This window comes from Mesocricetus auratus, unplaced genomic scaffold (genome assembly GCF_017639785.1).
Source record: "Mesocricetus auratus isolate SY011 unplaced genomic scaffold, BCM_Maur_2.0 Super-Scaffold_100004, whole genome shotgun sequence".
In the NCBI taxonomy this organism is placed as follows: Eukaryota; Metazoa; Chordata; class Mammalia; order Rodentia; family Cricetidae; genus Mesocricetus; species Mesocricetus auratus.
Genome location: NW_024429189.1, coordinates 22,387,615 through 22,412,873, shown reverse-complemented (window position 1 = coordinate 22,412,873; position 25,259 = coordinate 22,387,615). Strand labels below are relative to the sequence as shown.

Below are 25,259 nucleotides of genomic sequence, written 5' to 3'. Positions count from 1 at the left end.
TTTTTTTTTTGAGGTCTGTCTACATAGCTCTTGACTAAACTGAAACTCACTATGTAGGCTGGCCTACAACACAAAGGGATCTGCCTGCCTCTGCCTACTGGGTGCTGGGATTAAAGGTGGGTGCCACCATGCCATGCGCCATTCCTGACGCATTGCTCGTTCCTGCACGGGCTCGGCCCTCAGTTCCCCGCATCCACAGGAAGGCTCTGGCGAGTGGGTATTGTATGGAGAGACTCTAGGAGCTTCAGAAAGACCCATCCATACAGACTGCGAAGGAGCCCTCTGTGCACCATGCTACCCCACCAAGAATATTAGAGTCTCCCTGCTTGGAGTGGGATACCAGGAATCAAGTAAATAAGCAGACAAACTGCAGCCTGCACAACCGAGAAGCAAGAGCTCTGCTATGAACCTCAGGGCATTTTCATTACAAATCACTGTGTGGTGGCTTCAATGAGAATGGCCCCCCGTGGCTCATAAATTTGAATGTTTGGTTCCCAGTTGGTGGACCATTTAGGAAGGATTAAGAGGTGTGGTCATATTGGAGGAGGTGTGTCGCTGGGGGTTTCAAAAGCCCACTCCATACTTCCCTCTCCCCCTCTCTCCTTTTTGCAGGAAGATGTAGCTCTCAGCTAATGCTCCAGCACCATGTCTGCCTACAGCTATGCTCCCTGCCATGATGATCATGGGCTAAACCTCTGAAAATGTACACGAGTCCCCAATTAAATGCCATCTCTTATGAGCTGCCTTGGCCATGGTGTCTTTTCACAGCAACAGAACAGTAACCAAGACACTGATAAATCAAGCCCATGTAAACAAATTCATCAAACTTGATTAACAGGGTGATACGAACATGCTTATCTTCCATCTTCAGACCATATACTGCAATCTGATACCGCAGCCACTGGCTACCCACATGTGTGGGGTCCTGCTCAACACAGCTGCCCCTCTTTGTATCTTTAAACTCTGACACTGCTGGAAGTGAGGTGCTGTGGGAACAGAAACGGTGTGCCTTTGCCACATTAAACGAGATCTTTAAACCTGGGCTGTACAGCTACAGCTCTGCCACAACCACGCTGTTAGTTCAGAGAATTCAGGGAACACTGTGGACTCTCACATTTTTGAAGTTGTAGGTACATGGAGGTAGGGGAAGCAAGATGATTCATTGGGGATAGACGCTTGCTGCCAAGGCTGACTACCTGAGTTCAATTTCCAAAACCTATAACATGGAGAAAACCAACTCCTACAAATTGTCTTCCAACCTTCCATACACGCACAAAATGGAAGGGGGGTTAAAATGTAAAAATAAACAAAATAAGAATTACAGAGAAATTAATGGTAAGGAAGCCATAAGGATTACAAGACTATAAAGGACTCCACACCTAGCGGAGTGGAAGAAATCAAGGACTCATGAGCGAGGTTTTGCAGCTTCCTCTCCTGTGGGCCTACTAGATAATTCTGGGCAGCCTGCTAGGATCTTCGGCAGCGGCAAAAACATCTTCTGACTCAGTGTGTCTAGGCATTAAGAACCAATGCTAGCTCAGCACAGCTGGTTCACTCCCACTTAGGAAGCAGATAACCCTGCCTTGCCCAGATAAGGCCCCCTCTCCCATGGGAAGTCGACACATCCTCACTAATGAGAAGGGGGCAAAAGTATGATCCCTGCCCAAGTCACCACTCTGTCCTTCAGCATCTGTTAAAGGTGTTTCTGAAAGACTCTGAAATGTGGACAAACCCAGGGACCTAGATGCCAAGGACCGTGTTTTAAAGTATCTCTAAAGGTGGGGAGGGGGCTGGGGAATATTTCTCTGGAGGCTCATAATGGAGAGAAGAAGGCATCACCACAGCTTTGTAACAAACCACACTTTTCTTGCTGGTCAGGTGTGGATTCCTAGCCTTCAACCCCACCAAGGTCACCAACTACCTATGCTTCCCCTTTGGCCACCCCCCACACTAGAGGCCTGACTGTAAATGCTTCTGAGTTAGTTATATATATTTAAGGGCCCCTTGCTTAAGTGTTTCCTTCTTGCCTTGTTGCCTGGTGTCTGCCTCAATACTTTCTTTTTCTCCTGCCACAGTAAGGGCCTGTGATCTGCAGGGTTCCCTGCAGGAAAGTACCAGTGAGAGACAACCTCTGTTAGGCCTGACTGGACTCCCCTTTGGGGCCTGCTAGAGAACAAAAGTTCTATTTTCTTTTTCAAGCCCTCATAAAGAAAATAATTATTTTACAGTTATTTTTACTTGAAAAGCACTTTTCACCTTCTCTTGCAAGCACCCACAGTCTGACGGTTACTGACACTTAGTGCCCAGCAAAACCCCTGTTCTAGGGTGTTTTGCAACTGCCAGGACCTTTTACTTCATACACAGACTCCAAATGGCTGTTGTGATAGAAGCAGACCCCACAATGGACCTGCTGGAGGCTCTTTAAAATTTAAGAAAGAAATGTTCATCATGGAACACTTTAAAATGGAACCCTTCACTCCAACAAAATAAAAGTGGAGTCTACAGTGTCGTCAGCCTTCTTAATGAAGCATAGGTCTGTCTTGGCTGCAGAGACACTGGACTGACAGCATCTGATGTTTCACTAATACTAAACATTCCTGTGAAAACTTCAGTCATTTCCAGATGTTTCCAAACATCCAGATGTTCAGAGGCAGATACCTAAATCATGGAGAATTTTTCTTTTTCCTCCCCCCCCCACTTTTGGGGGGGAATTTCGAGACAGAGTTTCTCTGAAGGTTTGGAGACTGTCCTGGAACTCTCTCTGAAGACAGGCTAGCCTTGCACTCACAGAGATCTGCCTGCTTCTGCCTCCCAAGTGCTGGGATTAAAAGCGTGGGCCAACACAGCCCAACGGAGAATTAATTTCTTTTTTTTTTTCTTTTTTTTTTTTTTTTGGTTTTTATATGACAGGGTTTCTCTGTATTGTTTTGGAGGCTGTCGGTCCTGCCTGGCCTCGAACTCACAGAGATCCGCCTGCCTCTGCCTCCCGAGTGCTGGGATTAAAGGCGTGCGCCACCACCGCCTGGCTGAGAATCAATTTCTATGTGTGTATTTTCCTGTGCTACATAAAACATCTTGGCAGAAGAAGGGCTAGTGAGATCTCTAAAGACTGACACATACAACTTAGATGGGAGAGGTATGTTTACTGCTCCCCTACACAGAATGCGCAAGGGTCCACAGATAAATAACTCACCATGTGCGGTTTAGCTTAGAAGTATTCCCAGTGTACACTTGGATCTCTTTGGTTTCAATGAGGCCTAAACGTCCTCTTTTAATTTAGGTATGTTCTCATCAGGTGCATCCTCCGAGTGCACCCCAGTTAAGACGGGCAGGGTCGGGAGGGAACACATGACAAGGATTCTTTAGTGGTTGCTGTGTGCCCTCTCAACACATCAGGGGTCTGGAGCAGCACTTTTGAGCGCAGACTCTGGGACCTGCTAGGGGGACAGCTGTCAATGCATGCTCTCTCCACACACAATTCCACAAATTAAATCCAACAAGCGTCCACCACGAATGGACTCAGAGCCCTTGATATTGGGTTGGCTAAACATCTCAGACCAGCAAGAGGAAAAGGCCTGAAGGTGACTCAACAATGGCTCCCACCTCCTCTTTCTCCTACACTCTTCCCACACTCACCTGACTTAAGTCAGGGACTCTTGCTCTTAGGCAAATGGAGCCCCTGCTACCCAGCAGATAGTGTGGCTAGTAGCAGTTCTTCAAAATGTTTGCTTGTGAGCCTCAAGGACTCCCGTGGGCCTTTTACAGCATCTGTGAGTGTTTTTACAATAATAAGATGCTATTTGTCTTTTCTAGCTGGCATGCTCACTGGAAAGATAAAATCAACAGACATGAAATAGTGAATGAATAAACTGTGGTACCCTGGCAGGAATCAAAGCAGTGGTGCAAAATTATACTGGTCATCAGTGTACTCACAGCAGACACACAGTCTCTGCATTTTTTTAAAGCAAGTTTCACTTAAGAATGTATTTGATGAAGCAGTTAATTTTATTATACATTTTACACAGATGAAACGAGAGTTTTGCATGATGAAATGAGGCCTGTTTAAAACCATCTCAGAGTACATACAGGTCCAGTAAGAAAAACATCCTGTACCATTCCATTTTTCCAAGTGAGAAAGAGAGAAAAGGTGACAACCGAGGGCTGGGCATGATGGTGCATGCTTTTATTCCCAGCAATGGAGAGGAGGATGAGCCAGTGGCTTGAAGGCTAGCCTGATCTACACTGTGAGTTCCAGTACAGCCAGGATACATAGTGAGATCCTAGCCCCTACCCCACCCCACAAAAATGTAACAAAGTGTAATTACGCAGACATATTCTTGGAAATATACTAGGTGAGCCTTTAGAAACAAATGGAAATAGTTTGTAGCCAATGATAAAACTTGAGCCTTCAGTGAACAATGGGAACTTTGGATAATTTGCACTCTCCACTGAGCACATGGTAGCTTCTTCACCTTTAGTGATTCTTTTGGTGGTGATAATAAAGATTAAAAAAATACTACACTATGAAACATGTCGTTATGTGGACAATCTAGATAATTCAATGAATACAAAAACGTCAAACAACCACGGAATACTACTGCAAAATTATTAATTCAGGTACAAGACAGGCAAGGGGGTTGAACATACTGTGCAAGGTCATTAACATGGCATCAGATCCACTTGTCACCAGCATTTAAAAGGCACTACTGGTCTTTTGCTAGTAAAGTATCAATGAAGAATATTAACTACCACTCCAAGATGCTGCTATTAAAATATGTCACGCTCTATCTCGGTACATGGGTAGGGCTGGATTTTCATCCCCTACTTCAACAAAACACAAGTGAAGATCTGCAAAAGTGGATTTAAGAATTGCATATTCTGGCTGGGCAGTGTTAATACATGCCCTTAATCCCAGCAGAGGCAGGTGGATCTCTGTGAGTTCAAGGCCAGTCTAGTCTACAGAGTGAAAGGGCTGCCAGGGCCACACAGAGAAATGTCTTTAAAAAAATTGTAACTTTTAGTATACTCCACTTTTTGTTTTGTTTTGTTTCTCAAGACAGAGTGTCTCTGTGAACTTGCTTTGTAGACCAAGTGGCCTCCAATCACAGAGAACCATCTAACTCGGCCTCCTAAATACTGGGAATAAAGGCATGAGCCATCACAGCAGGCTTATTAAACTAGACTTTAAAAGATAAGGAAACATGCCAAACATGCCCAAACGTGTATGTTGAAGCTCTGACATTCAATGTGACTATAGATAAGAAGTTTACAACCAGCCTAGGAGCAGGTACATTATGAGAACAGTTGAATGAAGTTCTATGGTACACAGTGTTTTAATCCCACAGGACTATACGAAGAAAAGGGCAATCTTCTTCAACGTGAGGTCATAAGGGAGGGTGTGAAGGCCAGGAAGTGTGTACTCTCAAAACCCAACATACCATATGCTGGCACCCTGGTCTTGAGTTTCCAGCCTACAGAATAATGGACAAATGATTTTTGTTTTATCAGGCACCCAGGCTATGACATTTGTAAAGCAGCTTGAGATGACTGAGATAGCTCATTTTCACAGATTTTCAATGATGCTATAAAGTCTAACGTTATCATATACTTTTTTATTTTATTACTTTTCTTTTTTGTATATATGTGCTTTGCCTGCATGCATGTCTGTACCGTGTGTGTGTGTGTGTGTGTGTGTGTGTGTGTGTGTGTGTGTGTGTGCGGTGCTGGAAGATGTCAGAAAAGAACACTGGATCCCTGGAACTGGAGTTACAGATGGTTGTGACAGATGTGGGTGCTGGGAATCAAACCTGGGTCCTCTGGAAAAGTAGTCTGTGCTCTTAACCACTAAGACATCTCTCCAGACCCATTCTGTTATGTTCCATGAGATACATGTACCAAAAATTTTGTTCTAATTTATAGTGTGGTAAATACCAATGCATTACCTGCATTTAAAAAGTCCTTTGGAGTTCTTAGAATTAACAAAAAAAGTCTCTCTGTGTAGTCGAGTTTGGCCCCAAGATTCTCCAGCCTCTCCCAAGTGCTGGGTGTAGTTATGCACCATGACACAATCCTCTTTGAGTTTTGTTTGTTTGTTGGAGAAAGGGTCTAGTGTGGCCTTAAACTCCTTAAGTAGCAGCCAAGAATTACCTTGAACTTCTGCTCCTTCGGCCTGGGTAGCACAAGTGCTGAGATTACAGGCTTGTGTTTCTGTGACAGTTGAATCCAAGGTTTTTCGAATGCTAGGCAAGATTCTACCAATTATGCCACAGCCCCAGTCTAAGATGTGAGTTTAAATTTTTCAAGCTTTATTTGTTTAGGTAGGGGCTTGTTAGCTTGTTTGGTTTTAGAGACTGTATCCCAGACAAGTCTTGAACTCACGATAGAGGCAAGAATAACCCTGAATTCCTGATCCTCCTGCCTCTACTTCCTGAATGTTACAATGGCAGGTGAGTGCCACCACACCCAGGCTATGGAGTGCTACAGATAGAACCCAGGACTTGGTGTATGCTAAGCAAGCACCCTATAAATTGAGCTACAGCCTCAGTCACCCATGATTTACAGTATTAAAACTCAAATCCTGAAAGAGAAAATAAATGGACAGCTAATGATATAATTTCTTGTCATAGCCAGAATCAACCACATGATACGAAGAACTCCTGAGTCTGTTGTGGCCCCATGAAGATGAAGCTACATCACTCAGAGATTGCTAGAGCTTCCTTCTATGCAAAGGAACCCTTCTCTGCAGCTCAAATGTCTACCAAAACCAAGTACAACCCCACAATCCCTGGTTGTCTGAAGTGTGTCCACCCATCGCATAAAGGCTCCTGACAAGACTGGGTATTCTTTGCCCAAAAGCAAGCAAAGGTTAGGTTCAAAGGAACAGAATCAGACCACACAGGAATAGCTCTCCCCAACATGGGAGATGCAGGACTCACACCTCCAGTTTGGAGAATCAGAGCAGTTAACTGACAAGCAATCCGCTTTGTCCTGGGAGGCTTGACGTGTTACATGGCGAGAGTCAAAATCAAATACTCAAGGAGCAGATTGAGAATCATCTTTACCAATGCACTAACTGTATCCCTGACACCTGCATGAAGGAAGCACTACTAAGTACTCGCTTTACACCTAACCCTGGAAACAACCTCAAAATGGAAACGCGGTGCTGCTCTTGGTAGTTAGTGTACCAGCCAACCTGGGAAACCACATGTGCAGCTGGTGAGTTACTGCTGAGCAAGGAGCCCTTGGATCCACAGCCAAACAAAACAGAGCCTGCAGCCCGTGTTATACTGATTGCCTATTCCCAGCCTCAGGGACGCAGAGCCCAGGGGTAAGATCTGAAAAAAACTTCTGCTTCAAGACCAGTGACTGCTGGAGTTCAGTCAGGAACTGCTGGGCCATTTTCTTCTACTGAGTGTCTTTCAATTATAAGTGAAAATTAGGAATGATTATATATACCCTTGGCAGAGTGATTCACCAAATGAGAGAGTTGGGAAGGAGACTCAAGTCCCATTGCCAGGAAATAATAATTGGATACTCAACTACCATGGACAGACCAGAATTTGGAGTACAGGAGAGGGTGGCGTAGGAGCGACCTTGTCCAGCTTAAAGAGCGCCTGCAAAGTTCAGTCATTCATCAGCTACACAAGCCAGCAATGCTGCCACAGAGAGACTCTCCATTCATGGCAGAACTAACAGCACACCGGGCAGGCCCAGCTCATGTTTGCTGGGACAGCAAGCAGAGAATTTGAATGAGGCTCATTGCTCCTCACTGTCACCCACACCAGAGTGGACAGAAAAGGGAACCAGAAAAGGTCATCAGTACACTCTGCTGTAAGAGGGACATGGTGTGTATCCCCCATTAGCAGGTACTGTGGACTTACAAGTAGGGTCGCTCTTAGTTCATTGTGGGTAGCCCCAAAGAGAAATGCAGAAAGCTGACCTCACTGAGCTCACAGCATAAATGGGACTCGGCAGGGACCCAAAGCTATGGGGTCACATGATGTGGGACTAAATTTTCCAGAAGCGTGAATGGAAAGAAATCCGTTTCTCTTGATAATTGTCTCATCTTTCATTATGGTAACATGATGTCAAGTAACACCAGTGTAAAGCCATATGAACCACTTTAAACTGTGTTAAAAGGCTCACACCTAGCCTTGCCCATGAGACTTCTGTTGGCTTTAAATACAAGCACCTCCTATTCCATTATCTTGGCTAGTTTTTGTCTACAGTCAAAGAAGCACTTAACTCTCTGGAATTATTATACTTACAGCACGCACGAAGAAATTTCATATAGAGTCACCAATTATGGAATTGATTGAAGCTAGGAGACAGCTGAAAATGACAGTTACTGGAGATCCACCATGGATGGCCTCACCCATCGGAGTGGAGATTGGGTGGGGGACTGGGGGACCTGGTGGGGAGGGCGGGGGAGGTGGGGAGGGAGAGGGAGCTGGGATTGACATGTGAAACAAGATTGTTTCTAACCTAAATAAAAAATAATTAAAAAAAGAAAAGAAAATAGGAAGTATCTAAATTCCTGACCACACTCTCTCCTGTTAGGCAGTGTTCTGCAAAATGGGCCCCAGATATATTCCTGATACAGCAATGTATTGTAACTTAAATTGCCAATCTTTGTTCATAGAATTTTATTCAACAAATTACATCCTTTATTATTTTATTTTATTTTATGGGGGAGGAGGATTTGAGACAGGGTTTCTCTGTCTAATAACTTCTTTAGATCAAGCTGGTCTGGAACTCACAGAGATCTACCTGTCTCTGTCTCTCAAGTTCAAAAGGCAACTCCTCTCATTGGGACCATACAAATGTACTGTCTATTCTGAACTTTACTAGTAAAATTCTTATCTGTACACAAATCCCAGAGGAAAAGCTTATTAGAATAATAGCAGGTCCACTTACATGAACCTCTACCTCTTTATTCCTTACTCACAGGGTATATCTAGGAATTAACAATATGCATTATCCTGGTGGCATTAAGTAAACAATATACAAACATTTTTTTGTTTGTTTTTCAAGACAAGGTCTCTCTGTATAGCTCTGACTGTCCTGGAACTCCCACTGTAGATTATACTAGCCTTGAACTCATGGAGATCTGCATACCTCTGCTTTCTGAGTGCTGGTATTAAAGGTGTGTTTTTTCTCTGTTTTTCATAAAATAGACCGATTTAATGATGCTCACAATAGGAGACAGGATGAAATAGAATCAACACTGTGTTCAGTCTTCATTCTAAAAATTACCATACATGATTATGAAAGAAACGATGAAACAAAACCCTTATATATTTACTACAGACTTCATGTACACAAAAATATGCTTGTGTTTCATAAATGTTTCAATTTCAAACAAAATTGCAGAAGTCAAGCTCATTAAATACCTAGCATTTGGGGTTAAATTATAATAAGGAATTGAAATTAAGCAAAACTCTTTAAGTTTGGAGACTTTCTCTCTTCCTGTTAATATTGGTGCACATTTACTCTTTACCTAAAGCCATACTACAGTCAGTCCTGACTTTATCAAGGAAAGAAACTGTGTGGGGCACCTACCATGCCTCTTCTTGTCCCCACAATAAACTTCTTCCATGCTAAGAAATGCATATACCAGCTCAACAACTCCCTAGACAGTTCCATGACCTCCGAGTCTGTTTAGTCATTTTCAAGGAAAGAGTAGTAAGCACAGGATAACCAAGTATCTCTAGGAAAGAAAACTAGATGCATAAAATGAAAGTAGGAGAATTTCTAGTCATACAACAGAAAGCAGCATACACCAATAGTAGCAAGACAGCCATGGCCAATCTTGTCACTTGCTATTTTGTGGGGTTTACCTGGTGTTCATACAGCATTTTTATGCAATTATGCATACTAACACATATACATAAGTATACACAAATGTGATTTACCTTACGCTCCCAATTGCTGGGATTAACCCAGCCAACAAGGGCATTTTTAATGCATCTTTAACATACAAGTCTGTATAGGATAAAAGAGAGGGAGGGACAGAGAGACGGGGGAGGAACAGAGGGAGAAGAAAGCAAAGTGGCCCTAAAACAGACATTGAACATGACTCTGCAGAAATCAATGCTGGACATAACTTCCAAATTCTGATGAGGGGCTGAAAACCTCCATTCTAATGTTTCCTGGAATTGGCATTATCAAAGCTGTTGATAGCATGGACTTTAATGTTATTATCTACACACTGCCCTTCATTGTCCTCAAGTCCTTTATAACCACAGAACATACAAACATCAAAGAACCCATTCTGAAGGAAAGCTCCAGGCTTGAAGACCAGCACCCAAGCCTGTGAGGCATTGCATGTCTCCAGCAGCACACAGTTCTTGCTGCTTCTCTAAGGGCATTCTTCTCTTGCAAGAATACGAAATGAGAACTCACGTGCCAACTGCTTTCCAGTTGCCAAAGGGCATGGATTTAGAAGGTATTTATGTGGATAAAAATACAAAGGAAGCAACACCCTGTTTTCTAAATGACTGCTCCATTAAGTAAATGAAGCTCCTCTTTCTGCAGAACTGTACTCCAGCTGGGAGGGGGTCTACATTAAAGTCAGGATGACAAACGTGCCTCCATCACTGCTAACTGGGTCACGGGATAACCAGATGTGCCTCTGAGCACCTTGATGCTATCTATCCTGCTTTCTCTTTTCTCTTTATTTTTCTTTTCACTCCCCCAGGCTCACAGAGAAGGTCCTGCAGACTTTAGAAGTAAATTCAAACAGCAGCTGGCTGTCAGTGTAGGGGACACACACACACACACACACACACACACACACACACACACACACACACACACACACTTTGATTGATCACCTATTCATCTTCTTGGCAAGCACCCTCCAAGAGCCCAATATTTTATATTTTGTATCTGCTTCTTCAACTGGCTTGAGAGCCATTTCCCTTTTGACTGGGAGTGGGGGAGAGTGCAGAGGTGCACTACAGTCTATTCTCTAATTCCCAGTGTTCATCAGTTGTTTTAGTGAGTATTCTTCAGTGACTATGACTCACCATTCAGTCAACAGGATAGCAGTGTTCACTTCCTTACTAGAGGAACAAGGCACAAATGATCATAATGTGGCCATTTCCTTTCCCCTCTAGGAAGCCTCTCAAAACCTCACATTGGAAAGATGTAGTAACCAACATTCCTAGTGTCAATAAAAAAGTGTTATCGAAGCCGGGCGGTGGTGGCGCACGCCTTTAATCCCAGCACTCCGGAGGCAGAGGCAGGCAGATCTCTGTGAGTTCGAAGCTGGGCTGGACCAACAGCGTCCAAAACAATACAGAGAAATCCTGTCTTGTAAAACCAAACCAAAAAAAAAAAAAAAAGAAAAAATGAAAAAGGTTAACGAGCCAGGGTGGTGGTGGTGCACACCTTTAGTCCCAGAACTCAAGAGGCAGAGACAGGAGGTTCTCTGTGAGGCCAGCTTGGTCTACAAAACGAGTTCCAGGACAGTCAAGGCTACACAGAGAAACCCTGTCTTGGGGGAAAAAAAAGGTTTATCAAGGTTTTTATCATGAGGAGAATCAACCGTTGCACAACTATAAATCTGTAGACAACTCCTCCACAGCTACTAAGACCAATGTGATACTTGGTACTGTCAACTTTCCTGCCCAGAGAGATGTCTAGGCAAAGTGGAGCGCCACCACTGGATGTGTTTCCAGAGGGGACAAACATGTGGATCAAGACGTAGAACTCTCAGCTACCTCTCCAGCACTATGTCTGCCAGCACACCGCCATGTTTCCTGCCATGACGATAACAGACTAAAACTCTGAAACTGTAAGCCAGCTCCAATTAAATGTTTTCCTTTGTAAGAGTTGCTGTGGTCATGGTGCCTCTTCAGAGCAATAGAAACCCTAAGACAAGAGGCTTTCTTCAGTCAACTTAATAATGCATAGTATATAAGTGCTTTTCAGATGCCCACTGGCTAGCCACACCAGTCTTCTTAGGAAGTCTTCTAGCATATAGAGGGGGATAACGGGAACTGCCAAGTCTTACATACTAGAGAACCGGTGGCCTTGAGTGACTCATTTTAGAGGACTCTGTGTGTCTACACTAGAAGTTCAGAAGTGAAGGGGGCAGGGCCCTTAGTAACCAAACTGGGACTTTTTTTGCTCAAGCCAGATGTTTTCATTATAGAAGCAGATGAAAACAGTTAGAACTGATCTGGAGTCCTGAAGAAGTCCAGGGACACCTTCCAGTAGCGTGTGAGAGCTGGTGACTCAAAAGCCTCAGGTTTTTATCAATGGTGTTACAGCAGACGGATCTATCACAGTCCTCTGGGCCTCAGTTCTTTTGCAAATGGAAGCTTTCTTTGCCACACTTTGAAAGTGCCTTTTAAAGTAAGGCAATTTCTCAAATACACCCAAGAATATAGCAAAAGGCGGAAGTTAAGGAAAAGGTGGTGAAAGAGGTCCAGGTTGAAAACTTGTGGGAAACTGAGCTGGAAACTTTCTGACCGGTCTTGGTGGTGTACACCTTTAATCCCAGCACTTGGGAGGCACAGACAGGCAGATCTCTGTGAGTTGCAAGCCACCCTGTTCCCCAGAGTTCCAGGACAGCCTCCAAAGCAATACAGAGAAATCCCGTCTCTAAAAACAAAAACAAACAAAAAAGAAACTTTCTGAATCTACAGTGACGATTGGTCAAGACTCTACATAGTAGGCATGGTTTTATGAGCTTATGGGTTTCTGCTGCTTGAGAGAAAAGAAGGAACATGACCAGAACTCCAAACAGGGTTAAGGGTAGTTCAGGAAGCATCCACAGGCTAGCCACAGGCAGGCCACATCAGCATGCATGTCCGTTCTCTAAGACTGTTCTCCAGCCTTTCTCGTGTCTCTGGTTTCTTGACCTCCTTCATCTCCCTTCTCTTCGGTATGTTAGAATAAGATTCTGCTTCTTACAAGACCCTGAACTACACAAACACCAAAAGTGCTCCTGAAATTCCAAAACTGTTTCTTTCTGTCTCACAAATGTAATGCTCAAAAGTGTATACAGCCATGCAGCTAAGAGTGAACTTGGAGAAGACGGCTGTCTTTGCATATGGCGAAATGAATCCATAAGGAAAAACAGATGGCTCCTTGTTCTCACCCTGGGCCTCAATTCAGGAGCATAAATTTTCATGAGGAGACACTTCAACACCAAAACCAGATGCATTAATTCCTTTTATTTAATTGTTCTTAGAGAAAAAAAAATTGAGAACAGTGGTTGCCTATTAATGATCTCGTCTTCAACCATTCACACTCTTGTTTCAGGAACAAGCTGCTATCTGAAGTTATATCAAGAACTCACTCACCATCATACACACGAGGTAATACACATTCTTTCTTAGTAATCTCGGCCTTAGACCCAACCTCACCACAATAAACAATACCCTATGAAACCGGGTTAATATTCTTCAGATTCCATTAAGCGGTGTGCTTCCTATTCCTAAACATATACTTTAGATGTGAGAACACAGCTGAGCGGTGGTGACACACCCCTTTAATGCCATCACTCAGGAGGCAAAGGCAGGAGGATCTCTGTGAGTTTGAGGCTAGCCTGGTCTACAGAGCAAGTTCCAGAAAAGCTAAGGATACAGAGAGAAACCCTGTCTCAAAAAAAAAAAAAAAAAAAAAAAAAGGATGTGAGAACACTCAGGGAAAGACTTCTTTGAAATCAAAATGAGGACTAGCAAGATGGTAGGTCAAAGTGTATGCCATGTAAGTCTGGTAACTGAGGGCAACAATTATAACCTGAGGTGGAGGGAAAGAATCAACTCCTATAGGTTATCCTCTGACATTCATGTGTCTACCACGATGTAAGCATTGGTTTGATGTCTCCCCATCCCTATCCTCCCATTCTCTTAATCTAACTCACACATACACACCCTTACAATAAAAATTAAAAAGAAACAACATTGTTGGTATCTTTAAAATTAACTGAACCATAAGAAATAAGTGATCATAAGTATCAAGAACCAAAAAACATTTTTGCTTCACTTTACATTTGCGTTAACTTCTACAGCTGGTCAAATTTAGACAGAATGAGCATGGTATAACTTCTGCTACCTATTAAAGGTTAGTGGCCTCTGGTGTGGTATGGTACTCACTACCATAGGTGACTCCGTGCATTTTATCCACTGGACAAAACCCTGTCCAGTGACTGTACCTTATTCTTCAGCTAAGTATGTGTAGCCTCTAAATAGCTAACACACACAGTTTTGACCTAGGAAGATCTGACTCGATTCTGCATGTATCTGTGTGTCTCCTATGAATAAGTATGAGAAAACAAAATTAAAATCTCCGAAATAGAGAGCTTTAATTGAAATTGATACAAATTTAATATATAATTTGGTCTACAGTAAATCAACTGGTTATTAAAGTAAAATTACAAGATATGAGATCTATTATAACTATGGTCATGAATAAATGTGTGGCAAATGTTTCTGGTGAAGACAAGTCTTAGCATTTGAGATTCTCAATATGATACTGAAATATAGCCTGTGATATTTTCAAGTGTGGCCTTGTGGCAAGGATTTGGGGATTATATCAGCAATATATGCTATTTACCTTGTATTTTAAAGACATCCTCCCAAATACACTTCCTTATTATATATCACATATAAAATATAGACTCACAGACAAGCATTCATACATTCACTTTGTTTTGGAAGCCAGATGTGAACATACAGATTCCCTATGATTCATTACCCTCTCAGGACTCAGGTATGATTTCACTACCGCTGAGGCATTTTTAAAGGAATTCTTTTTTAAAGGCATTATTATTTGGTTATCTCCCTGCTTAACATTACAGCACAGATATCCATCAGAATCACTAAACACTGGCGAGGAAGAAAGAGGAGCAACTGGCCAAAGCCCACTGCTCACAGATTACGAGCTCCCCAGCCATGACAGAGTCACAGCATCCCGGCCCCTCTTTCAAGGCAGTCAGGAGGATAGCTCTAATTCCTGTCAAACTCTGCATTTCCTTTATTCCCCTCTGGAGAGACACAGACATCTAAGAATTAGAACAAATGCTGAGCCTAGCATGGCCACTGACTGACCTGCCCATGTTGCTACCTGAAATTCCTCTATAAAACTAAACCATTGAAGATGTGTCTGTAGCTGGTTCTGTACTGGTGTACAGTTGATGCTCAAGACACATGTTTTCATCCTTTCCCAGACACATTCAGTAAAGATGACAGAGAATCTCTGAGACTCACTCGGGAACCATATTTAAACCAACGTGGCTTGAAGATTGACTGCCTGCCTGCCTGACTGCATGCCTGACTGATTGATTGATTGATTGATTGATTGATTGATTGATTGATTGATTGAGATCTGGTCTCTCTATACTGCCCTGGCTGTCCTGGAATACACCATATAGACTACACTGCCCTGGAACTCACAGAGATCAACATGCTTCTGCCTCCCAAGTGTTGGGATTAAAGGCTTGTGCTACTGCACCTGACTAGCTTGGGTCTTAATTCAGAACTATTTGGAATTAAATAGTACTGCCAGGCTAACGCATACCTTAGTTAAGTAGCCTATCAATCTGGGTCTCTGAGTGCCTTCAACATTCTCCTAGGGCTGTTTGTACTTTTCCCCACTCAAAGTGGCCCGAGAAGTGACACAGAAGAAGGAATACAGGCAGGCAGGCAGTCTACTTGGCTACAGCACTGCCTATGACCCCAAAGGAAAACTAGCTTCTTCCTTAGTAGAGATGTCTTGATATTTTCGTAGCAGACTCACTTGAATCACATGACTTATGTTTAATGGCCTCTGTTTTGGAGATCAGCCTTCCCTCCCATTAGTGCAGAAACCTGAACTTAGGGCTGCGTACATCTAGCAAATGCCACTTACCACCTACCACTGATACCACAGAGCCACATTTCCAGCGCTCATTCTCTATTTCAAATAAGTCTGTTGTTTTGTTGTTTTGTTGCTGTTGTTGTTGTGGGGGGGGGGGTTCACGTTGAGGAGAACATCAGAGTCTCATGCAGCCCAAGCTAACCAGGAACTCACCACATAGCCAAAGCATTTTACATTTTCTCTACCCCCCTTCCCGCAACCCCCCACCACATCTTGCCCAGTGCTTGGGATTGCAGGTCTGTGTACCTTCACACCCAGTTTTAACTTTCTTCTTTGTGTGTGGGGGGGGAGGGAGATGGATGTAGACAAGGGTGGGAATGTAGGTTTGTGGGATGTGTTTGAGCATGAATGCATGTGTGTATAATAGCACCTCTCAGTTAGGATTACAAAATCCTATAACGGGTGTCCTTATTTGACAGGTTTGGGGGGTTTTACACATAACATTCAGCAAAACAATGAAAATAAACAGGATTTAGGAGAATTATGATAAAAGCATTCATAAAATTTACTGGAATTTACACCGTATAAACAAACCTTAATTCAATGTATGTGTACCAAAGCGTGTTTGCCAAATGACCGTTCCCCATACTCAAGGGAAAACGAATACGTGAATAGATGGAAATGAGACACCCAGAGAGCTTCATTCAGCCACATAAGACACTTATGCTAAAACTCAGTAATGCCTCAGGAAAATTAGCTATGTATGCTTCCTTTGTCGTTGAATCAATGTAAAAAGTAAACTGTTCTGTTCAAAGATGTGAGGCATTTGTATCTTCTTCTCCAAACCATGCATCCTACCTCCTTGAAGTTATCAAAAGCTGACAAAATTATTTCATGCCCGCCTCTGACAAGACAAACGGCTGCCAACAGCTCCAAGACAAGAGCTTTTGTTCTGTCAAAACAAGAAGAGGAAAGAAAAACATAAATCACAGAAGGAGACACAATCAGCTGCTCCTTCCAGGATGAACACTCAAGGAACTGAGACTGGCCTGCATCATTAAATCTTTGTCACCAAAGGGCTCCAAGCACGCGCAGACCTCACTTCGATCTGTGCTGAACGAGGGAATGTGTGTGGTGGCCAGTTTCAACTGTCAATAGTATATAGCATGACAGAATGCAGAATCAACTAGTTGGCATTTCACTTTTAGAACCACAGCCAGTAAAAATCCCCCACAATAAGTTTCTAATATTTCTGTTTCTTATGCTGGAGACCAGGAAAGGGCTGGATTACAGCTTTATTCATAGGAAAAATATTTTCTCTGACTCAAGAAAATAAAGTTGCATCTGAAATCATTTTGGAAGAAGAAGCTGGAGATGAATTCAAAGTTTGCAATTAAAATGGGAAGAAAGAAACAGCATTGTTTCTTTGTCATAAGACTACTTTAGTATTTCTTTTTTATTCTAGAATAAAAGCTACTGCCAACTTCTTAACAAAGACTGTTCTGATACTCCACAATGTCGATTGTCTTAAGAAAAATGAATGATGACTTCCCTGTGCTGGAAGATGGGAACAAGGAAGCATGCTTATTTTGGATTTTAGTAAACTACAAAAGCAATCACAAGACTAAAATATCCAATATGTATATGGGACTTACGATTTGTATTCCCTTTGAAATTAAAAGAGTCAATTTATAATCAGAGGGTTTTTTTAAAAAGAGGAATTAATAATTTCTAGATAATTCTTCCATTCTTAAAAGGGTATCTGAAGCGAGTGTTACACAATTGAAACACGGAAATTACCAGAAGACAAAATATCTTACAACAACCAAAAAGCAAATAATGAGTCAAATGATTACAATATGTGATACTGGCCATGGCTGTACATGTAAACGGAAATGATGCACACACAGTTATTTGTGTTTGTGTTTCTTTTTCAGTTCTTAAGTAAGCTACATGTGTGAAGGTAAGAGAAGATAAATAAGGGTACAGCGGGCTGCTTAGCCTTCGTGTTAGCTGGTATAGCTAAACTCTTAGCAATACTTTCTGGTCTTCAAGCCTGGAATGAATTGGCAACCTATTCCTGCCCATCAAATTTTTCAGTATAGAGTCAAAGAACCGGGCTACCCAGGGAATGAAAGGTAAAAGAAGAGTGAAGGGCAAAAGCTTCACCAGTGCTCAGCTCTGCTTCCTAGAGGAGTTTAATCAGGGAACATTCTGCACAGCCAAGGCTTTGCAGTCTAGCTTGAGGAAGTCACTCTTGGGAGATTTTTACTACTAAAATGGGTCAATGGTGACTAGCCCTCTGCTTCTCTGGGAAGCTTTAGACTTGAGATGCTTACCTGGGATTCTTGTTGTTCAAACTGAGTGCAATCTCATTGACAGCATGTGGATGAGACATGACCATGTTGAAACCATACTGAAATGCAGAGGGGAAAAGGAGAGCATTAGCAGTTAAGTTTCAGTGTCGATTAAAAACCGACCATTTGGGCTGGTGGTATGGCTCAGTGAAAGAGTCTGTCTCCCATAAGTGAGCCCCTAGATCCAGTCAGCAACACTGCCAAGACCCACTGACATTTTTGCTTCATGAAACTTTTATCTTCTAGAAAGGCAACTGAGCTCTTAGCATGCCAGTGAGAGGACATACTTCTTCCCCACCCCCAGACTCTTAAATGATGCCATCCACTGCCAAGGGTATTTTGATCATGGGCATCCTTCCTTTATTTATGAATGAACAATGTGTTTTTCATTATTAAACTAGTGAAAAGCTCTACTCTAGTGATTTGAAAATTGTATACTTATTAAATCGCTATTAAGACCAAACAAAACTAAGCCCTGGTTGAATTCCCAAGATCCACCCAGATCAGTTTCCTCTGCATATCAAAGACAAAGCCCTGAAATCTAAATTTTTCAAGCATCCAAGATGACTCCACCATGCACCTAGGGTTGACCATTCCCAGCGTTTCGCCTGCTTCCCCCACACCCATCCCCTGGTAATGGTCATTCTGACGCACACTTCCCGTCACTCATAACAACAAGCCAGTCCACATCAGGAATCTGGAGCCTGCTAAGCTGGGTAACCGCTATCACTTTGAATGCATATATAATTTTGATCTTCTTCCTCTCATGCTGAGAAAATAAATGCAATCAGTGGACAAGAGAAAAATAAGACGGGGGAGGGGGGACTTTTGAGGCTGAGGCAGAAAAACAATGTTATAGGTCAACGTGGGCCACACAGCAGGGTGTAGTTCCAAAAAACAAAGGTAAACCACAACTTTCTACAGCTCCTGGCATCAGAGGTAAACAGTTCTATGTTCCAATCGGAGGCCAGCCTCTCCATTTGAGTCCCTGACCTTACTCTCTCTCTCTCTCTCTCTCCAGCCTCTCCATTTGAGTCCCTGACCTTACTCTCTCTCTCTCTCTCTCTCTCTCTCTCTCTCTCTCTCTCTCTCTCTCTCTCTCTCTCTCTCTCTCTCTCTCTCTCTCTCTCTCTCTCTCTCTCTCTCTCTCTCTCTCTCTCTCTCCTACTCAAGAACATTATATGAGCCAGCATGGGGGCAAACAGCTGCAACCCTACTAGCACTTTGGGTGGTACAGGCAAGAGAATCAGGAGTTCAAAGCCAATCTGGTCTACCTGAGATCCTGTCTCAAAAAGACAAAAAAAAAAAATATTCTGAAAGTTCTGCATGCTTATCTGTCTTTCTCAACTAACTCATTACCATTAGAATATATATTGTGCAAGAGAACCCTCAGTTGGTACCACAACCTGTGCTCAACTGTACTCTCCCATTTTCCTGCTAGCCTTCACAGCACAGTCCCTTCAAAGACTCAAGGTCTAGCAGCCGTTTCAACCTGTGGGTCTCGACCCCTTTAGGGGTCACCTATCAGATATCCTGCATATCAGATATGTATATTATGATTCCTAACAGTAAGTAGCAAAATGACAGTTACAAAGTAGCAATGAAAATAATTTCATGGTTGGGGGTCACCGCAACATGAGGAACTACTGTATTAAAGGGTCGCAGTGTTAGGAAGCTTGGGAACCACTGACTCTAGAGTTTCCCTCTGAAAGACACTCCTATTAGGCCTTCCACCTCCCAACCCTGAAACTTCTCGTCAAAATCACCACTGATAGCATGCTTAGCTAAAGCCCCTGGCCGGGCCTCATTCATCTTACATGACTTATCAGCAGAATCAGACACAGCTTGCAGTATTTCCTCTGACTGACTGTCTTTTACCCTCTAGGCTACTTCCCAGACTTCCTTCTTGACTTTCCTCTCTCCAAGGCTTATATAGAGTGCATTGTGGCTCACATTAGGGACCTCCTCTCTACCAGTATCATGGTTTCCAATACCATTTTATGCTAATTATGTTCAAATATCTACGTCCTGCCCACACCTCCACTTCAGATAACTATTTGTATGTAAAGTCGACATCTCAATTAAAGTCTACCAAATTGACTTCCTAGTGATCTCTCTGAAACCTGCTCGTCTTGTAGTCCAGGAGACGGCAACTTCATCTTACAGGCCCCAGATGACCTCTTGGAACCACCTTGGTTACTCACCTTCTCCCTCAATGCACAACCAAATGCTGGGGCCCCTACCATCCATCCAAAGACATCCAGTACTTGTCTCATCTCTCATCCTATAATTCTGAGCCATACCACCACCAACATTCATCCAGTTACTGCCAGTAACCTCCTCCTGTCCATGTACCTACAGGCTAATGTTAGGACACACAGAAGTCCTAACAACCCCTTCAAATCAAATAACACATTATACCCTCAGAATCCCTTGCTAATTTCCTAGTTGCAACAAAGGTATGTCTTTCACGGACCTATAAATTTCTACATAATCCCTTTTATCTCTCTTTTCCTCTTCTCTTTTCCTCACTCCTCCTGCCTCAGCCAACCAGACTTCCTTTCTTGCTCCAGGCTTCACTCTGCCTAGACTCTTCTTTCTCTAATAGCCCTTGCTCTATTTGCTGAGTTCACTTACTTTTCATAATTGCTGCCTCCTTAGTGACATTCTCCTAGTGGCCAATCTAAAGCTGCATACACGTTTTTGGCATCTCTATCCTTTTCTCATTATATTTTCTGTGGTATGTAGCAATGATAATTCCCTGGGTTCAAAGTCTACCTGGATTCGAACTTTGTACAACTTATAAACCACATACTATGGAGGATATTACTTAACTTCTCAGTTTTCTCATAAGTAAAATGGGATGTGCGGTTGCATGAATTTGCAGACATAAAAGACCGGAGAAGTACAGCATGTGGATGGCTGGTTTTGGTTCTATTTGTCATCATTGTGATAGGAAATGCTATACACTACATCTGTGCAGTGCTGCCACGTTTACCCTTCTCTGGGAAGCAAGCTCTTGATACATTTCTATGGACTACAGCATTCTCAGAACTAGAAGACCATCGTCTGATGAAGCACTGAAAAGCTTTAACTGATGCAGAAAGATCAAAGCTCGCTTGCCTTCCTACATTCCACTAACACGCCAATGTTGGGTTAGCATGCTAACATGTCTCCAATATGGGAATCTAAGTTTTAAATCAAATACATTTGTTTTTATTCTTACCCCACTTGACTTATGGCCCTGTTCATTTACCCTAGATCCTTCAGACCCTGATTTTCTACTGTGTTGTAGGATTAACCAAATATACAAGGCTATATTATTTGTCAGACTGGGGTCAACTCACAGCATAACCAGCCAAAGCAAGAATGTGCACTTTTGACATTGTGGAAATTAGGAACTAACACACAATAATAACTCTAACCTCTTGATCAACCACCACATAAACTAGTGCCCCAAGTCCCTCACTAGTGATATTCTAAGGCTGTTCATTCTTACTGACAAGTACAGGCTTGCTTGCCATGGTGCTAACAAACTTTTACCAAGTAATGTGAGATAAAGTCTCACTATATGATAAATTATAATTACTACAATATGCAGCCAGGAAACTAAATATTGAGCATGAGAATGAATCACTTTTCTGAATAGAACCTCATTAAATCATGATCTTCTCTCCAAAGAGCTACACAAACACCAACACACACACACACACACACACACACACACACACACAGAGAGAGACAGAGACAGAGAGAAGAGAGAGAGAGAGAGAGAGAGAGAGAGAGAGAGAGAGAGAGAGAGAGAGAGAGAGAAACATCAGAATCTTTTAAAGGATTGAAGCAAGCACATACTTGATAATTCGACACATACCTGATAATTCATGATGGCTCGCAAACACATGATACAGACATGAACATCATCTTTCTTACTCACTAATCTTGAATTTTTCAGGGTTCTTCTGCTTGGTAAAGTGTTATATCTAAAAACCAAAGAAGGGGAACTTTCATGAAATGATGGATTACAGTAAGCATAAAACATACCCACTTAAAGAGGTTAGCATTATTTTCTACTTTTACAAATACCTAGGTAAGAAATGCAGGCTAAAAGTACCAACACCAACCACTCCAGAGGGCAAGGTCCACATGGTTCTATGATGCTATCACCATCATTCCAGGCTATATTCCCACTCAATGAAACTCACCTCTAATTACAACACATAACCAAAGAGAGTATACATGAGCAGTTGTAACAATGCCAGGTCATAGTGGGGCCAGGCTAAGTGTGAAGAAACACTTGGATACAAACTGGCACTGCTAATGTAACAGCAGGTGAGGGACGGAAATTTAGCTCAGATCTTGACCTCCAATCAAGTGACCAGATTTTAACCAATTCTTCCTGCTATTGCTCTGGAGTTGCTTTGAGAGCTTAAACCTGGGGGATGGGGTCAGTGGGAGGCATGGGAGGATGGGAGGGAGAGGGAACTGGGATTGATACATAAAATAAGATTGTTTCTAATTTAAATTTAGAAAAAAGAGTTTACACCTAGTCTAAGCAACACATTGGTAACTCTGGCTTCACCTTGACACACCAGATCCTGAATCTTCAGTTATTTACAAATGCCTCCCAAACCCTACTGATCCCCTAATATGGTAGCTAAAATTTAGAAGAAAATATGCTAAGATATCAGAGTTCAGAAGTTTCAGTGTTATGATTAATTTTATCAGCTCTACATCATTGGACTTTTCTATAAGCTTGCAAGTAGTACAGGACAGACAATGTAATTTATGGCATATAAAGTACACAACACTAAAAGCTACAGTTGAAGTTTGCCTCAGAGCAGAAGCACAGGAACAGTCATCTCTGTAACCACAAACCTACATTAAAAATTTTTTTTCGTTCTGCCCTCTCTTCTCTCTCTCTCTCTCTCTCTCTCTCTCTCTCTCTCTCTCTCTCTCTCTCTCTCTCTCTCTCTCTCTGTCATGTCTGTCTCCCCCCTTTCAGTCTCGCTATAATAAACTATGATTAAAATGCTAAATTTTTTTTCAATTTTGTAACTGAGTGGGAGTCGGTAGGAGTATGAAGGTAAAAAGGGAATACCATGGTGGAAATACATAAGAGGGGGTAGGCATCAATCCAGAGTCAGGATGTATGACAAAGCCATAAGGAAACCTGTTACTTTGTAAGATAATTTTTTAAAAAATTATTTTACATTTGAAAGATGGTTTCCATACATGTGAGGAAAGCAAGCATAGGAATCAATTTAGTAACCCAGGACCCTACATGGTTAGGCTGCGCAGACACCACCTCTCGCTGAATGATGAACTTTGTCAACCCAGGACCCCAACCTCTATCAAGCTGCAACTGTAACTACTTTAAATGATGGGAATAAGTTACTGTCCTTACCAACTCCTCCACAATGCCTTATTTCTATTTGGAACTGCAAGGCCAATTTCAGTGTGTACAGTACAATTTACAATCATGTTACTTTGCCATAACTCCAGTAAGTGTATATGACTGCTGACACTTCCTGGAGGTCCAACAGAAACTGGGTCAGTTCAGAGAATCGCCTCACAGTCAAGCTGACCTAAGTACATATGATCATCTCAGTCTACACTGACGTTCTACACTACTATACACCAAGTAACTGTGACAGGTAGGAGCAAGGAAGAACCTGAAATACATTTTTCTGAATCAACTTTTAAAATATGTCTATTATGGCATATAATTAATATTTAAAGAGGTATGGGAATATAGCTCAGTGGTAGAGTACTTGCTTAGCATGAAATGACAGACTTTGGAGATTCCCCCCAAGGAGGGCCTCACCCTCTCCTGGGGAATAATGTGGGGATGGGGTTGGGGGCTGGTGGAGGGACAAGGGAGGAGGGGTGGGAGAGGGAGCTGGGATTGACATATAAAGCATTCGTGTTTCTAATTTAAATAAAAACATATATTGAGGGGGAAAAAACCTCAGTTAAAAACTTATTCCTGGCATTGAAATATCAACCTGGCAGTCAATAAGGTGCAATAGAGTAACAGTTTACCCAGAGGAAGAATAAAAGTAATTGATTAGTATCAAGAAATTGCCAAATGTATGATTCATATTGATTCACTAAATTTTCAAACAGCAGCAGGCACAGTGGCACACACATAATCTCAGGAAACCGAGGCAAGAGAACAGCGTTTCCAAAGTTAGCTTTGGTTTTATATCAACACCCTACCTCATTAAAAAAATAAAGGGCCTCCATCCAGTGACAGACAGAAGCAGAGGCAGACACCCACAGCTAAACACTGAACTGAACTCCTGGAACCCAGTGACAGAGAGGGAGGAGTGATGAGCAAAGGGGTCAAGACCAGGCTGGTGAAACCCACAGAAACAGCTGACCTGAACAAGGGGGAGCTCATGGACCCCAGACTGGTGACTGAGAGGCCAGCATGGGACTGATCCAGACCCCCTGAATGTGGTCTCAGTGAGGAGACCTAGGTAATCTATGGGGCTTTGGGTAGTAGGTCAGTATTTATCTTTGGCACACAAATGGACTTTGGGTGCCCATCCTACAATGAGGGATGCTCTCTCAATCTGGACACTTGTGGGAGGGCTTGGGCCCTCCCCGGAACAAAATGACAGACTCTAGAGATCCCCCATGTAGGGCCTTACCCTCCCTGGGGAATGGAGTGGGGATTGGGTGGGGGGCTTGGGGAGCTAGTGGTAGGGGAGTAGGCATGGAGGAGAGAGAGAGGTAACTGGGATTGACATGGGAAGCAAGCTTGTTTCTAATTTAAATATATAATAAAATAGTGTTTAAAAAAATAAATGGATCGGGGAGGGGTAGAAACAGAGGCCAATTTATAAGAAACCAGTCATAACAACCAAGTTATGCTATATTGTAATCATGGGCTATACTGTAATCATGGCAGTACAATGCAATTCAATACTGTCTTTGGAAGAACAGATAGTCCAACCTACCTCTGGTTCCAAGTCATGGCCTTCCAAGCTGAGCTACCCTCTCACACAAGTAGCATTGATCTTATATTGCTCATAAGAATAAACCTCACACAGACTGAGTTTAGAGATTAAGTGGGCAGCTGGG

General features: G+C 42.6%; 1 protein-coding gene across 10 annotated transcripts in view; it reads right to left on the bottom strand.

The window, feature by feature from the left end:
- The window catches only part of Fmnl2 (formin like 2), a 270,315-nt gene that overhangs the window by 41,343 nt on the left and 203,713 nt on the right, over positions 1-25,259 (bottom strand). For all 10 annotated transcript variants that reach the window (XM_040745349.1, XM_040745348.1, XM_040745347.1 and 7 more), the window contains exons 7-9: positions 22,042-22,150; positions 18,153-18,229; positions 16,672-16,765 (exon numbers count right to left, since the gene is read on the bottom strand). In XM_040745349.1, coding sequence (XP_040601283.1) covers positions 16,672-16,765; positions 18,153-18,229; positions 22,042-22,150 — 280 coding nt within the window. The remainder of the gene's footprint in view (positions 1-16,671; positions 16,766-18,152; positions 18,230-22,041; positions 22,151-25,259) is intronic.